General features: G+C 38.2%; 1 protein-coding gene across 2 annotated transcripts in view; it reads left to right on the top strand.

The window, feature by feature from the left end:
* PSMA8 (proteasome 20S subunit alpha 8) overlaps positions 1-18,129 on the top strand; it is a 55,733-nt gene that overhangs the window by 25,331 nt on the left and 12,273 nt on the right. The window contains exons 5-6 of one of the 2 annotated variants that reach the window (XM_007974400.3): positions 16,841-16,960; positions 17,078-17,140. In XM_007974400.3, the coding sequence (XP_007972591.1) occupies positions 16,841-16,960; positions 17,078-17,140 (183 nt within the window). The remainder of the gene's footprint in view (positions 1-16,840; positions 16,961-17,077; positions 17,141-18,129) is intronic. The other variant, XM_007974401.3, reaches the window with a different exon arrangement.

The following is an 18,129-nucleotide window of genomic DNA, read 5'->3' as shown; positions in this document are numbered from 1 at the left end:
TATTAATTCCTTTTCTAGAAGTTTAGTAAATAATTCAATGTAAATGCTTTATTGCTTTGAGAGACATGACAAAATTATTTTGCATTAAATATTGATGTTGGTACAAACTTTATAAATGTAACTATTTAGCTCATCAGAAACTACAATGATTTTGGTTGGATAAAGAAACACCTTAATTTTGTAAGCGCAAGGTCTTTTGAAAAGATGTGACCAAAGTAAGTGTTTATAAGTGGTCAAGTAAGAGAAATATCCAGTTCCTATTTATTGTTATTCCAAATTAATATTGTACCATGTAGATGCTTGCTTCAAGCAGAAATAATCTTTCTGCTTTTAATAAAGAATTAGATGGACATTTAAATTCCTACTGAAATATTTAATGCATCTTCTCCATTCTAGGAGAGTCAGAGCACCCTAAACTATGAATCTATACTCATGTGCTAGTATGTAGCAATGATCTCTGCATAATTCCTAGCATATAGTTTGTTTTCTGGATAAGTTGTTATTCTTGTTTTGACACCCAACTACAGTAATGACTTTGTTTAATGGTACACTCAAATCCAATACAAAAGTATAGGGCTCAGCCAGGCATGGCGGTACACACCCGTGGTTCCAGATACTTGGGAGGCTGAGACAGGGGGATTGCTGGAGTCCAGAATTTTGAGGTTACGGTGAGCTATAATTGTGTCTCTGCACTCCAGCCCGGGCGGCAGAGCAAGACCCTGTCTGAAAAACACCAACCAAACAAACCGCCCCCTGCCCCCGGCAAAAAACACTGCTAGAGCCCAGAGAAACCTAGCTTCCAGGAGTGAATTTTTGTACATTCCTATATGTAAGAATAAGACTATACTACAGAATCCAATATAAGTGATTTTGACTTTATTAAAAGTTAAATACCCATATTTTAAATAGTTTTCTACAAAGTTGATTTTACTCTTATTAAGAGCCAAATAAATTAGTGGAGAAATATTGCCATAGTCTTTATGCTTGTGTTAAAGAAAGAATTTGATTTGTTCTGACCATACTAATAAGATACTATTTTATAAACTATTAACCAGGCAGTAAAGCAGTGAATTATTCTTACAACAAATATCAGAATACTTATGTCAGTGGCACATATCCTTTTAATCTGCCTAAGTAATATAATTAGTAATCAGAAGGTATAGATTTACATGATGCAAATAATCAGACATTTTTTCCTGTCAACTAGAGATCTCTTACCTATACTAGATTTCTTGTCTCCTAAATCTGTGCCCTAAACAAACCAAGTTACTACACTCAATCTTTAAATATTTTGAAGCCTGCCATCTTCTGTTTGCATTTATCATTACATCATTACCCTTTATTTCTGTAACATAACACAACATTTTCCAAGTTTACATAATTTTTCTGTTTTAATTTGATTGCTTCTTGGGGACGTACAGAGAAGAATTTTATTTTATCTCAGTCAGTTAGGAAAATTATGGAAGTTTTTAGTTGTTGAGAATTTTGTTGATCATCTTGGTCTGAAACTCTGCTCTGCTCTGGTGTCTTCAGTTCTCATGGTGGGACAGGAGGATATGAGCACTGTGCACTTGCTCGCATACATGTGGATACCCCACTGTCTACATTTTATGAAGTGCACTTTCTTATGGGATTTTGGTTGAAGGAAATATTATGCAGCTTTTAAAAAAATCATCTTTAACAAAAAACATTTGAAAACCTTTTTTATTTTATGTATTTGGCAACTGAGATTTAGGGGTTAAGTGATTTTTGTTGCTGTTGTTAAGTTTACCTTCCTAGCCTGGTGTGGTAGCTCACTTCTACACTTGAGACCCTGTCTCAAAACAAAAAAGTTCACATTCCTAGTTAATAGCAATATTGAATTAGAACTCAGGGTGTTCTATTTATTTCATTCTATGTTGTTTGCATTACATCATGCTACTTCTGAGTTAGCATTTTTAGGCCAAATTTTTTATGTCAAATTATTTTCTGTGCGTGTTATATAAATTCTAATATCCATTCTTGGAAGGTGGAATACAATCCTTCTGACTTGATTCCACTTCTGGGAACTATAACATTTTAACTATGAGATCAAGTTTTTCTTTTTTTGTTTTGTTTGTGTCTATGTTTTATTTTTTATGTCTGTTTGTTTTTTACTCTGACATACTATACCAAGTAACCTGATAAAATGTTGCAATAGACTGTTGAGAACACAGCTATAGTACTGACCGTATTTTGCAATGCTATTTTGTAGGCTTATGAGGTACAGGTAGCGGAAAAGATAGAATGGGTAGGAGAAATAGGAAGTTATAAATGTAAACTGTGGCCACATGACCTGTTGCAGAAATGAGAATAGAAATAGCCAATACCAGCACTTGGGTTTTTTGAGGTTCTCTACCTGGCATGTAACACAAATTTTATTTATGAAGACTGGGCCTTTAATGATCCTGCCCTAATGGGTAATAGTGCCTTCCATTAACTTTTTTCACTTTACAGGGGAATGCTAAGAGAAGCCTCTAGAAAATCCTTTGAATTTTAGATACCTCGTCCCTGGTCTTATTGTATAATGGTAACTTTATTCCCATTGATAATGAAAACAAATTATACTGTCATTACAGTAACCCCTTATTTGCCTGTTGGTTCAATAACATGAGGAGTCCAAAACGGCCAAGTGGCAATCTTAGCTCGTAGTTCAGTGAAATTATTATATCCCCTAATAGAAACATCCTCCCCACTTATCTCCCTTTCTTTTCCTTGGGAACTAGAACCTTGAAACTAGCAGAACCAAGGGGGGACAAAAGACAAAGACTTACAAGTGGGCCATTAAGGGTATTCATGAGGGCCGGGTGCGGTGGCGCACACCTCTAATCCCAGCATTTTGGGAGGCCGAGGCAGGCGGATCATGAGGTCAGGAGATCGAGACCATCTGTCTCTACTAAAAATGCAAAAAATTAGCTGGGCGTGGTGGCGGGCACCTGTAGTCCCAGCTACTTGGGAGGCTGAGGCAGGAGAATGGCATGAACCTGGGAGGCAGAGCTTGCAGTGAGTCGAGATCGGGCCACTGCACTCCAGCCTGGGCAACAGAGTGAGACTCCGTCTCAAAAAAAAAAAAAAAAAAAGAGTATACATGAGACACATCTATTCCTTAGTTCCTAGATTTGTAGGCATGTGAAAAATGAATTACTAGTTTATGGCTCAGGGTACATACAGGATCTTATAGAACAGAACCCTTGCCCTGTAAGATGTCACACAGCTGCTGCTATAACTGAGTCTTCATAGCCTATTCTAGAATTCTATCAGGCTGGCTAATTCAAGGTGATGAGAGAACATAGTAAAAGCAATGAATCTCATGAACATAAGCCAATTCCCCTACTTCCTCACAATCAGTTCCTTGCTCAGAGGCTATATTTTCTAGGATACTGTGATGGTGAAGAAAGCTATTCAGGTCAGCTGAAGTGGTGCATGGCAGTAGTCCTAGCCACTTGAGAAGCTGAGGCAGGAGAATGACTTGAGCCCAGGAGTTCCAGGCTGTAGTACACTATGATCATGCCTGCAAATAGCCACTGCACTGCAGCCTGGACAACATAGACTGTTTCTAAAAAAATGGAAGGAAGTATTCAGTTAAGTCCACAGGTGGGAGAGCTGACAGAAGCACTTGGCACAAGTAGGGGAAACTTATATCCTGAGTAAGTTTCTCTTTCATTGAGGGCAAGCTGCTGCCCTTTCCATGGCAGAAAAGTCCAACAAACTCAGTCAGCCCTGTTGACAGGTTGCCATGAAGCTCCTCCAGTATCCAGATAAAAAAACAGGGGTACAGTAAGGAAACACTCATTTTTAGATTTTTTTGCTTATACATTTTTATATTGAAGAAGATACTTTAAAATTTTTGACAGATAAAAACTGTATATATTTATGGGTGTAAGTGTGATGCTTCGATATGTGTATACATTGTGGCATGATTTAAATCAAGCTAATTAGTATACCCATCATCTCACATACTTATTTTTGTGATGAGAATATTTAAAATCTAGTCTCTTTGAGCAATTTTCAATATACAGTACATTATGACTAACTATAATCACCCTGCTGTGCAGTAGATCTCTAGAATTTCTTTCTCCTAACTGAAACTTTGTGCCCTTGAACTAACAACTTCCCGTCGCCTTTCCCTCCTCCACCCTCCCCTGTTAACCACCATTCTATTCTCTGCTTCTATGAGTTCAGTTTTTTTAGGTTCTACATATAAGTGAGATCATAAAGTATTTGTCCTTCTGTGCTTGGCTTAAAAGAAATTTTTTAAATGGAGTAACAGGTTCTGGTGCTTGGCCAATTACATTAAATTAAATTAACTAAAAACTGTCCTACTGTAAACATCTGCAATGCTAGAATGATTACTAACGTTTTTAATGCATAGCTAAAGACAAAAATAAAATCCTAAAGGTCCAGAAATAAGGAACTGAATACCAGAGTAATAAGCATGTGAGTTGATAACTCTGTACATAGGGATATTATAGTGCAGGATTCCCAAAGATTATTCATCATCAAAAGTACAAAATATATAAACAGCCCATCATTTAACAAGTATTCAGTCTATAAACACTGATTTTTTGTTACATATTAAATACTGTTCTGGGTTATGGGAATATAGAGGTGAACTCAACAGATGAAAATTCCTGCCCCTATGAAAAAGGGAGGAGGACAGACAATATAAAAATCTGACAACATAAAAGGTAGTGTATATATATATGCTGTGAGTGAAATAAGACAACAAGTTTAGGAGGATAGAGAGTGACTGGTATATACAAGGTGGTCAGGGAAGGTCCCTTTGCAAAGGAGACATTTGAACAGAGACCTAAAGAAAGTGAAGGAGCAAGCCAGCCAGTTATTTGCTTTGGTGTTCCAAACACAGAAACAAAAGGGCAAAATCCCAAGACAGTAGCATGTTCCATATTTATAAAAAATAGCAACTAGGCTATTATAGCTAGATTTCTGTGCTAGAGCATATAGTCTGAACATCTATAATCCAAAAATTAGAAATCTGAAATGTTTCAAAATCTCAAACTTTTTGAGCACCAACATGACTATGCTACAGCAAGTCAACAACAAATACAGTGGTAAGAAATGAAGTATTCAGAGATAGGGGGCTAGATCTTATAGGACTAGAAAGCCTTGGATAGGTCTTACAATATTAAAAAAAAAAAGTGATGTAAAAAGCCATTTGAAGTTTTTACATATTGGAATAACACAATCTGATTTATACTTTTAATCTGTCTTTCTAGCTGCTATATTGAGAATAGATGGTAGGGAACTTAGGGTAGAAGCAGGGAGATAAGTTACAGGCTATGTTCAATAATCCAGGCAAGAAGTGATTTAGTTTAGAGGCATTGGGCCAGGGAAAGGTTGGGAAGGACCAAGCATGGTCTACAAAGGAGAAGAACTCAGAGACCAGTGTTCTGGATCCCAAGTGAAAACAGTATTTGAAGAAAGAGTTATCAATTTACTCAATTCCATCAAGTAAAAAGAGGACTGTGAAATGAATGAATTTAGCGATGTGCAGGTCATTGGTGACCTTGACAAGAACAGCTTGGATGGAGTGATGGTGATGAAAGCATGACTGGAGTGGATTTAGAAGAAAAAGGCTCATACCTGTAATTCCAGCACTTTGGGAGGCCAAGTTGGGAGGATCACTTGAGGCCAGGAGCTCAAGACCAGCCTGGGCAATATAGTGAGAGCTCGTCTCTAGAAAATTAAAAATAAATATATAATAAAAGAAAAGCGGAGAGGGAAGATCAAGAATCAGTAAGGAGTTCTAAAACCATCAAGTGAAAGATGGCTGGGAAAAGGATATTCACGTGGTGCCACATATTACTTGTTAATCACAAAGTTGTGGCAGACACCACCATCACCATCAAACTTAGCATCTCCTATAATAGGATAAACTGGCATTGTATGCCTCCTGCTCTGATGCAATGGAAAAGAAATAACATGACCTTAGTAGTAGTGTTGCCATTGGATTTAACCTAAACCTGATTGAGGGAACAGTCAGCTGAATCTCAGTTGTAAAGCATTCTACAAGATATTTCAAAAATGTTAATGTTAATGAAAAACAAAATAAAAGCAAAATAAAGGAAACTTTTCTAGTTTAAAGGATACTAAAGAATTAATGCAATCCATGATTTTTGACTGTATACTGGATGTGGGAAAAACAGATGCAAAGGACATTTTGAGGACAACCAGAGACTTAAATATGGACTGTATATTAGATAATGTTGTGTCTGTTTTAAATTTTGGGGGTGTGATGATTATAATGTAATTATATAAGAGAACAACTTTGTAGGGTTTTGTGGCGGGGGGAGTTGTTGGGGTTTTTTTGTTTGTTTTTTGTTTGTTTGTTTGTTTTTTTGAGATGGAATCTCTCTCTGTCACCCAGGCTGGAGTGCAGTGGTACCATCTCAGCTCACTGCAGCCTCCACCTCCCAGGTTCAAGCGATTCTCCTGCTTCAGCCTCCCAAGTAGCTGGGATTACAGGTGCCTGCCACCATGCCAAGTTAATTTTTAGGAGAGACGGGGTTTCACGCTGTTGGCCAGGCTGGTCTGGAACTCCCGACCTCAAGCAATCCACCCACCTTGGCCTCCCGAAGTGCTGGGATTACAAGGGTGAGCCACCATGCCTGACCGAGAACAACCTTGTTTTAATGAGATAGATGCTGAAATATTTAAGGATGAAATATAATGACATCTGCAACTTCAGCATTGAAGTGTGTGTGTGTGCATGTGCACATGTGCACGCATAAACTCATGCCTGTATCTGAATTGAGAGAAGTAAAGCAAATACCTCAAAATGTTAGTGGTTCATGAATCCAAGCAAAGAGCGTGGTGTTAGTTGTTTGTTGTACTTTACACTTTTCGTGAGTTTAAATTTTTCCAAAATAAAAAACTGAAGAAAAGGAAATAGGAAGTAAAAATAGTGCTTTTAAGAAGTTTGGCTATAAAGGGGAGCAGACAAATGAACAGTAGCTAGAGGAGAATATAGGTTCGAGGGAAGTTTTTTCCCCCCAAGATTGACAGAGCTATAGGATTCCTTCATTCAACAACAGTATTAAGCTCTTACTATGTACTAGGCACTCTTCTGGACACTGGGGATAGCGGTGATAAAAAAAAATTCTCTACATTTTAGAGATTAGAGAAAGATAAGCAAAACATATGGTTTTTAGGTGGAATTAGAATCTACCCAGATGATTCATTTGACCTGCCTGATTTGGTACCCATTGTTTAAATCTGAAAAACTATGGCCAGGCGTGGTGGCTCACATCTGTAATCCCAGCACTTTGGGAGGCCGAGGCGGGTGGATCACCTGAGGTCAGGAGTTCAAGACCAGCCTGGCCAACATGGTGAAACACCATCTCTACTAAAAAAAAAAATACAAAAAATTAGCCGGGCCTGGTGGTGCACGCATGTAATCCCAGCTACTTGGGAGGCTGAGACAGGAGAATTGCTTGAACCCAGGAGGCGAGGTTGCAGTAAGCCAAATTCGTGCCTTTGCATTCCAGCCTGGGCAACAGAGTGAGACTCTGTCTCAAAAAAAAAAAAAAAAAAAAAAAGAAAAGAAAAGAAAAACTGTAACGTTATGAACTTTCAAACAGGTCTGTGTGGAATCCTTATTGTGTATGAGTTGCTTGGCTTTATACGCTTAAAGTCTTTGGCCAAATATGATATAAAGTAAAAAGTGGCAGATTTCAAAATGTGATCTGCAAACCCCTGACCCATTAGGTAAAAACTGTTTTGCTAATTATACTGAGACAATATTTTCCATGTTCACTGCATGGACACATACAGTGATGACATAAAAGTCATCATGGATAAAATTGCTGGTATCTCGGTACCCAACTGTGTTAGCTCTCATTTTTTTCTTTACCACCATACATTTGCAGTTAAAAACTCAAAAAATTTGACTTTCACATGAATTCTATTTGATGAAACTGTAAGGATTGTTAGTTTTATCAAATCTTGACTCAGGTATATATCTTTTAACATTCTGTGTGATGAAATGGAAGTACTCATAAACATGTTTGCTGCAGGTACAGTGAATGTCTTGAGGAAAAGCAGTTTTGTGATTGTTTGACTTGCAAGCTAAAACAGCTCATCTTTTATGGAACTTTATTTTTACTTGACAAAACAATAAATAACCATGGTTATTAGGACTTGGAGATTTGGCAGGACATATTCTCAAGGATGAGCAAACTGAGCCTGTTACTTTAAGGAAACAACTAACAGTTGTTGCCAATGATAAAATTCAAGTTTTCAAGCAAAAATTATAATTTTGGAAAACATGTATTTGCCACAATGAGTCTGAGAGTTTCTTTGTGAAAAATTAATAAGCATGATTATTTAATGTTTTAGAAATCACATGGGTCAACATTTAGAAGATCTGCATAATTCAGTAAACTAGTTTTCCAAATGAACAAGCATGATATTACAAAATCTTGCAAGATAAAATACCTATTCAAAGCAAACATTATGTAGGTTTTACCAGTCCCTATTGACTATTAGAAATTAAAACTGGGCCGGGCATGGTGGCTCAAGCCTGTAATCCCAGCACTTTGGGAGGCCAAGACGGGTGGATCACGAGGTCAGGAGATCGAGACCATCCTGGCTAACACGGTAAAACCCCGTCTCTACTAAAAAATACAAAAAATTAGCCGGGCGAGGTGGCGGGCGCTTGTAGTCCCAGCTACTCGGGAGGCTGAGGCAGGAGAATGGTGTAAACCCGGGAGGCGGAGCTTACAGTGAGCCGAGATCCGGCCACTGCACTCCAGCCTGGGCGACAAAGCGAGACTCCGTCTCAAAAAAAAAAAAAAAAAAAGAAATTAAAACTGAGAAATTTTAAAATACTAATTTATTGTAAAATAATAAAAAGCCAAGAGACTTTAATATAACAGTAAAAAAGTTTATTTATGTGGTTGCAGATTTTAATTTGCAATTAACTACCACCTGTTGTGTGGAATATCCACACTTTTCTGAGAAGGGCATTAAAATATTCCTCCCTTTTCTAACTACATATTTGTGTAAGGTTATACTTCAGCCATAATAACATATTGTGATATGTTGAATGCAAAACAGATAAAAGAATTCAGCTTTCGTGAAGCCAGGGAGTAAATATATTTACAAGACAAATATATTGTAGACAGTAAGTATATTTGTACCACTCTTCTCAAAAAAAATAGTTTTGTTTTAGGAAATATGATTTTTTCATAAAAACATGTTTATATTAACATGTGTTGTAGATGGAATTGGGTCCCCCAAAATGCATAAATTGAACCCCTAACCCCAAAAAATTGGGCCTTCAGGGAGATAATTAAAGTTAAGTGAGGTCATAAGGATAGGACCCTAATCCCATAGAATTGATGTCCTTATAAGAAGAGACAGAGACAACAGAGAGCTCTCTCTTTTGCACGAACATGTGTGTGTATACACAAGAAGAAAGGCCTTGTGAGGACACAATGAGGAAGCAGCCATCTGCAAGCTAGGAAGAGAGCCCTCACCACAAACCAAAATTGCTAGCACCTTGACCTTGGACTTCTAGCCTCTAGAACTTTGAGAAAGTAAATTTGTGTGGTTTCAGCCACCTGGTCTGTGGTATTTTGTTGTGACATACCAAGCAGACTAATATAACGTGTAATGGGCTTATTTTTAAATGAATTAATTTTTTAAAAATTTTTCTTAGTTTCAGTTTTTAATTAATTGGGTCTGGGATCTGATTTTACACCACTTACACACTGATAAAATTCGCCTGCTGCTGTTTCATGGATCCTGGCAGAGGACAGAAGACCCTCTGGGTCAGATACAGAAGACCTTATTACTCATGGCACATCAAACAGCATGAGTATCAGCATATTTGCATAGATTCCCTTTATCCTCAAGACCCACGGAGTTGATGTAATATGGCCTGGTTGAATGCTGTGCACAAAGTTGGTTTGCTTCACAGCTAAGGAACATCAAGCATGGAGAGTCTCCTGGTTTTATAGCAAGCAATAAGCTAGCCTGCCCTTTATCTGAGGAAAGACATCTTTGTCTCAAGATTACCAGCTGCATAGACAACCCTGAAAAACAGAGCCTTGTCTGGGAGCCCAAGGCACGTGATATCTCTCAACAATAATACAGTAAATACCAAAAAGTATAACACAAACAAAAGCACTTTGGAGTTCCCAATAATTTTTAAGAGTATAAATTGCTGATCTGTAGCAGGGATCAGAAAACTTCTTATAGGGCCAGATGGTAAATATTTTAACCATGTAGGCGTTGCAATCTCTGTTGCAACTGCTAAACTTTCCCACAGTAGCATAAACTAGAAATAGACCAGAAATAGATTTACATAAATAAATGGGCAGTAATTTATGTATTTTGTACATAATAATATTTATGTTATTTTGTACATCACATAAATAAATTGTGATGTACAAATAATGCCTCGTTTACAAAAACAGGGAACTGACTTGCAGGCTATAATTTTCTGACCCCTAGACTATATATAGCATTGGTTTATATGTATGTAGCAATGTGATACCAACCTTATAGAGGAGGTTTCCTGAGCACAGGGTTAAGCTGTGTATGGAAATAATTGGTCTTAGAGACCAGTTGAGAAGCCATAAGCCACTTGGGATATCCAATCCATTATTATGTAATAATATATCAATTTAAAAAGTACTCTTACATTCTCTTAAAAAAGAAAAGCCTCTGTTGGTCACACTTTGCTCCCAACTACCACCCCATTTCGCAGCAAACAGCATGCATTTCCTGATGGTGCCAGTTTCTCATGCCTGCGAAGTGCCATTGGTGGCACAGAGGAAGCAGATGGATACGATGGGTCTTCTTAGTGATAGCCAAGAAACCCTGAACTTGGGGAATCTACCGCTTTTGTAATAGGCAGTGAACAAGCCTCCTCTTTTTCTGCAGAAAGGCGTGACCTTATTCCTCAAGGTTGTTGGCTACTAATACAGTCCTGAGGAATAGTGCCATCAAGAGTGGTCAAGACCAAGTGTTCTTGGCACAGCCAGAAAGAATGTGCACTCTTAATTGTCAATAGTGTGATTCTGTTAAAATTTAAGTCAGATCAGGTCACCCCTCTGTTCAAAACCCCCTCTTGCCTCCCAAGTAAGTCAGAGTAAAAACCAAAGCCCTTACAGTGGTCTAACCTTATCTGGCCCCCATCTTAACTCTCTAACCCGAAGCTTATTAACTCCTCCATTGCTTTCCTACTCAGCCACGCTGGCCTCTTTACTGTTCTTCAAAGGCCAGACATGTACCTTCCTCAGGGCTTTATCTTTTGTTCTTCCTTATTGTTTCCTCTGCCCAGACCTTGCATGATATCTGCATGGCTACCATCCTCACCCTCTGAGTGAAGCCCCTCCTAACTGGCCTTTCTTCCTATCTTGGCTTTACTTCTCTCCTAACAACTAACGTAGTGTTTATTTTACATATTTCCTTGTTTACCTTGTTTATTATCTATCGCTCCCCCTCTAAGCTTTAAGGTCTATGAGTGCGGGGATTTTTGTCTACTTTTTTTTTTCTTTTTGAGACAGAGTTTCGTTCTTGTTGCCCAGGCTGGAGTGCAATGGCATGATCTGGGCTCACTGCAATCTCCACCTCCCAGGTTCAAGTGATTCTCCTGCCTCAGCCTCCCGAGTAGCTGGGATTACAGGCATGCACCACCATGCCCAGCTAATTTGGTATTTTTAGTAGAGATGGGGTTTCTTCATGTTGGTCAGGCTGGTCTCAAACTCCTGACCTCAGGTGATACACCCGCCTTGGCCTCCCACAGTGCTGGGATTATAAGTGTGAGCCACCACACCCGGCCTTTTGTCTACTTTTTATACTGTTGACACACAAGTGCTTAGAATTGAACTTTGTATACAAGGTGGCCATACATATTTAACAAATAAATGAATACTAGATAATAACATAATGCCGTCTACTTGATTCTCAGCTAGAAATGTTCTCTACCTTTGAATTTTTGAGGCATTAGTAATTCTTACAGCTTTTTAGAATTGTTTCATTTCTTCTCTTGACAAACAATTTAGTAAGGGAAGTTTGTGTTTTAAGCATTCAAGGTTCATTTTACAGCAAACACTAATGCTACATTTTAGAGTGAAAACATAATATTTATAGCATTCAGATCATGAAATGATGCCTCTAAATGCCTACTTTGACTATAATCCTATTTTACTGATTTGTCAAAATAATATTTTATAGACATTTAGTGGCAGGAATTGAATATGTTCTTGCTTATTAGTTCTAAGATACTGGTATTTAAGTGTGTATCTAAGAAGTTGCACACATTTTTAAAAATATTCTTCCTTTCACTTACAGTATAGCTTATAGATTTCTAGGAATGCCAGTCTGGCCATTAGCACTGAAATTTTATATTTAAAACTTTGTTTCAGTTTACTATGTATTTCTTGAAAAGCTTGCATTTTTTAAATGTTTAAATAAAATTAGCTCTTAAAGAACATTGATGAAAACTGGCATCTAATATGCTGTGCATTGAAGTGGTTACTTAATTTAAAAGCTATTCTATACTATTTTAAGGAGACCCACATGCACAGACTTAAGCCCCACCCTGATTAATGATGTTAATGATTAAGGGGCATGTTTTGCTCTTGTCAGTATGGGCCATAATGTTTCAAAATGGTAAGAACGGTAACTATGTTGTATACTTCCAAGCAGTGTTTCTCAAAGTGCATTTCTTTTAATGTCAACAGGTATTAGGTAAACAAGCTCTCTAGCTAAGTAATTTTTTTAGCTATTTAAAGAAATTTAGTAAGTTTTGTTACCAAAGTACATCTAGATCTGCTAAAAAGCATTTAAATATTCTAGAAGCAGGTAAAATAGTAGTCCCCAAATTACTTGAATGTAGAGCCCTGTGATCATAGATCCTTTCTCTACTCTGATGTTTTGTGGGATTCACTTTGGAAAATGCTGCCATAAAAACTTAGAACCTCAGGGTTGAAAAGACTTTAAAGACTGTTTAATATATTCTTCCAATTTATTGTTTCTGACAGCACTTGACCAGTTTTGCCTTCTGTTTATATTTCAAAAGTAATGGAAATTGTGATTTATTTATTGTGAGTAGAGTTTTTTGTTCATTTCCCCATCTCTTTTTCTTAGTGTGGGAGAGCACACTGAAGATTTACCCTGGAAGTTAGCAAGCCTTCAGATGAGAAAAGCTGATTTGCACTTGTCAGCAGAGACCTTGTCCTTCCTTAGGGTCACATAGCCTCATGGGAAGATTATTATCTTTTAGGATATATATTAGGAAGTGCCTTTTTTATAAGCATTTGTTGAAGGGAAGGGATCAGGATTGGGCAGAGGGAGACATTGGACTGCATTGTAGTCGCAGTAAAGGCTTCAGTTGACACCGTGGAGTGCTCTGGATCTGTAGTGGCTCATCAGAGCTGTTCTAAGTTGGGGTGAAGGGACTGCACATTGATACTCTTCATCACTCAGTCAGTGTAGGCTGGCCCTGGAAGAGCACATGACCTTCCCTGAGGGAGCTCTTGTTAACCAGGGAACCCTCCCAAGAGAGGTAAGAGCTGAGGGCTGTCTGCCATTACCACTTCCAGTAGCCACAGGAATAAGGTTTTTGTTTCTGGAGGTGTATGGGGCAGTGTGTCACAGGATGCACTTCCGAGATCTGTCAGTGAGGTTGTTTTTGTCTCCTAACAACAAAGACCTGATGATTCTTAACACACAGGATTGATTTTTCTCACATAATGAAACGTCTGAAAGTAGGCAGATGCTGGTATTTGTCTCTTTTAGTCTTAGTCTTTTTCCATGCTCTCAAGATGGCTGCTAGACCTCTAGCCAATATGTCTGCATTCTAGGCAGCAAAGGTTCCTGGGAGCTTCACCCAGTGACTTCCACTTGTGTATACTTATTTGTAAGAGAAGCTAGGAAGTGACATTTTTCAGCAGTCACTTTGCCTAGAGTTCTGTCACAAAGGAAGAATGGATATTAGGGTTGTCAGCTAATAGTCTTTGCTGTAGAAAATCATCATTAATCTGAGGAGGCAGGTAGGAAAAGCATTGCAAAACTACCAGAGTCATTATCGAAGTGGATTGGGGTGGGTGATGGGGCAAGGGAGGGTGGGGAGCTGAGTGTGGCAAGAACAGGCTAGATTTTAGAAAACAAGTCGGGTGGGTAAGAGTTAAAGATTTTGACATTAAGAATTGGAAAAAGTGGATAGGAAAGTCACCAGAAATGTGCAGGGTAACCTTAAAGGCCCAATGAAGGTTTTGGATAAACCACTACCTGAAGCCACTAACCGTGTACTTCCTCTCTGGGTAGTAACTAGTTACCAAAAAACAAACAAACAAACAAACCTAGTAGCAAATAGACTTCAAAGTCATGCCAGGCTGAAGGCTTTACTTTTGATCTTGGTGAAATTTCAAGGCCACAAAATTTAATTTAGAAGTTTCAACAACTACTTATATTAATCCTCTGAAATATAATGGCATAGAAAAAGTTATATGAAGTAAAAAGAACCTTTTGCTAACCAGAATAGTATATTGTTATATAATGTAATATAAATGGTGTGTTTTCATATTTATGTCCTAAAATCTCCTTTGAGATCTCTTTCCCATAATCATAATGCTAAACAATTGGCCAGGCACGGTGGCTCACACCTGTAATCTCAGCACTTTGGGAGGCCAAGGCAGGCAGATCACCTGAAGTCGGGAGTTCGAGACCAGCCTGGCCAACATGGTGAAACCCCATCTCTACTAAAAATTAAAAAATTAGCCAGGCATGGTGGCAGACACCTATAATCCCAGCTACTTGGGAGGCTGAGGCAGGAGAATTGCTTGAGCCCAGGAGGCAGAGGTTGCAGTGAACCAAGATCACGCCATTGCACTCCAGCCTGGGTGACAGAGCGAGACTCTGTCTCAAAAAAGAAAACAGTAATAATAATAATAATAATAATAATAATAATAAACAGTTATAACTGAGACATTCCCCCATTTAATGCCAGTGAAAGGATAGGCCTTTCTGTTTATTCCTTTTACTCTGTAATCATCCTAGGAAACGGGCATGTGGCAGCATAGTGTATCAAGTTAAAAGCTTGGCTTGTTACTTCAGACCACAGTTTCAAAGCTTAGCTCTTCTGCTTACTCTCTGTATGATCTTGGTCAAGATTACTTGAGTCAGTAATTCACAAACAGCTGATTTTGTCCCACCTAAGAGACATTTGACAATGTCTTTGACAAGAGATATGTTTGGTTGTCACAACTGGGGTGGGAGTTGCTGCTGGCATTTAGTTTGTGGAGCCAGCTAAAAATCCCACAATACACAGGACAGTCCTCACAACAGAGAATTAACTGGCCAAAAATGTGAACAGTGCTGATATTGAGAAACCGTATTTTAACCTTTCCAAGCCTCCATTTCTACATCCAAGAATTGGGGTTAGTAACAGTACCTATTTAATCATTTTCATGATGGTTAAATGAGATAATCCATGTAAAGTGCCTGACTTAGTGCCTGACACATAAGTGTTCTGTTAATATAAAATTTAAAATCTTATTATCATCATTATTATCATCACGAGTACTAATCTGGATATTTAGGCAGAATTAAAACAATATGCAGCCTTCTACCTACAGCCATGCAGCCAGGAAAATCCATTTGCATTTTTCCTTCATCTGATGAAAATGTGTAAAGACCAAAGAAAAGAGGAATAGAATAGACACCCTTCTTGCTTAAGAGTCAAAGAAGATAATGAATCAATGAGGTTACCACTATACTTATTCTAAAATCTACAAAAATGGCGCTCAGCCCAACTTAGGTAAATAGCTTTTTTCGTGTTGATGTCATTTTTTCCCCTCTCTTTGCTTTCTTCTTTTTGTACCATGTTGTAAAGTTATAGCTCCTTGCCTCTCCACATCTTTTCAAGTTTCTACTTTTTAAAATCCTTTCTGAGCCAGGCACAGTGGCTCATGCCTGTAATCCCAGCACTTTGGGAGGCCAGACTTGGAGGATCACATGAGTCCAGGAGTTTGAGACCAGCCTGGGCAACATAGTGAGACCCTGTCTCTAAAAATAATTCTTTTTTAAATTAGCCAAGCGTGGTGCCATGTACCAATAGTCCCAGCTACTTGAGAGCCTGATGTAGGAAGATACCTTGAGCCCAGAAGGCCAAGGCTACAGTGAGCAGTGATCATACCACTGTACTCCAGCCTGGGCCACAAAGTGAGACCCTGTTTCAAAAAAATATATAAATAAAATAATTTCTGGTTATCAAGGATTTGGGAGACATTATATTGACAGAAAGCTTTAGCCAGGACAAAGCATTGGTATATTTAAAAGAAAAAGTTGGCCAGATATTGTGGCTCACGCCTGTAATCCCAACACTTTGGGAGGCTGAGACAGGAGGCTCATTTGAGGCCAGGAGTTTGAGAACAGCCTGGGCAACATTGCAAGACTACCAAAAAAATAATCAGCTGAATGTGGTGATGCATACCTGTAGTCCTAGCTGCTCAGGAGGTTCAGGTGGGAAAACCACTTAAGCCCAGAAGATCAAAGCTGCAGTGCGCTATAATTATGCCACTACTGCACTCCAGCCTGGGCAACAGAGTGAGATCCCATCTCTAAAACAAACAAAAAAAAAAGGAAAATAAAAACCATGCCACCATTACAGACTATTCTGATAGTAACCAAAGGAGCTGCTGAAATGTTTGCTACGTTTTCAGATCTATAATTTTCATTTGGTAATTTTATTAAGGTATACTGGAATAAACTCTAAACCTCTAAACTTAGTAACCATAAATTCATTCATACTGCAGTGATATTTATAAATTAACTTTTATTTTTCAAGGCAAATGCAATAGGCCGAAGTGCTAAAACTGTTCGAGAATTTCTAGAAAAGAATTACACAGAAGATGCCATAGCAAGTGACAATGAAGCTATCAAGTTAGCAATAAAAGCTTTGCTAGAAGTAAGTGATCTAATAAAGCATATTCAGGAAATCATGAGTTTTTTTTCTCATCCATTTTTGTTTATTAAACACAAAATTTGCTGAAATAATTCTAATAGCATACTTGTTCTACATTAGGTTGTACAGTCTGGTGGAAAAAACATTGAACTTGCTATAATAAGAAGAAATCAACCTTTGAAAGTAAGTCATTAACCAAAGAGGAAAAAGCATCTGTAGTATAAAGTATTTTGACAAAAGTTAAAAGGTTGTTGGCCTCTAGGCTTCCGATATAATGTTGTCCTTCATTAATGTCAAATAACCTCCACTCATTTCTGACTGTCTACTGGTTTTTTGTTTGTTTGTTTTGTGTGTGTGTGTGTGTGTGTGTGTGTTTTTTAATAGAGACAGGGTTTCGCCACGTTGCCCAGGCCGGTCTCTAACTCCTGGAATCAAGTGATCAGCACGCCTTGGCCTCCCAAAGTGCTGGGATTACAAGCGTGAGCCACCGCACTCGTCCTGTCTACTGATTTTTATGTATTTTCTTTACTTTATATTTGAAAGTGCCTTGAGTGTCTTGTGAGACTTAAACTTTAATACCTAGCATGTTAACTTTTCCATATTTCTTTGTGCCAAGTCTAATGTTATTGTATGTATAATGTTTGTCAGCCATTGTGGGTGAAAACTGCTGGACTACAAAATAAAATGTTCAGGATATTGTGATAGAGGACCCACTGGCTAAAGAGCATTTGAAATGTAGTTCACTATTGTTCATTAGGTAGAACCAACCATGCAATATAGTTTGCCAACTAGCTCTCTTTAGCTGAGATTGTACAAAAGCACTCAAAATTTGGGAAACTATATTAGAAATATACTTAAAGGATTGTTTTATACTCAAACATGGCAGTGTATGCCTGTAATCCCAGCTACTTGGGAGACTGAGGTGGGAGGATCACTTGAAGTCAGGAGTTCAAGACCAGCCTTGGCAACACAACAAGACCCCCGTCTCTATGGAAAAAATAAAAATTAAAATTAAATTTAAAAAAAAAAAGGATTGTTGCCAGACGCGGTGGCTCACACCTGTAATCCCAGCACTTTGGGAGGCTGAGGCAGATGGATCACTTGAGGTCAGGAGTTCAAAACTAACCTGACAAACATGGTGAAACCCCATCTCTACTAAAAATACAAAAAAA

The sequence above is a fragment of the Chlorocebus sabaeus genome, chromosome 18, assembly GCF_047675955.1.
Source record: "Chlorocebus sabaeus isolate Y175 chromosome 18, mChlSab1.0.hap1, whole genome shotgun sequence".
Classification (NCBI taxonomy): Eukaryota; Metazoa; Chordata; class Mammalia; order Primates; family Cercopithecidae; genus Chlorocebus; species Chlorocebus sabaeus.
Note: the sequence above shows the minus strand (reverse complement) of the source record. Positions and strands in the feature narration are given on the sequence as shown.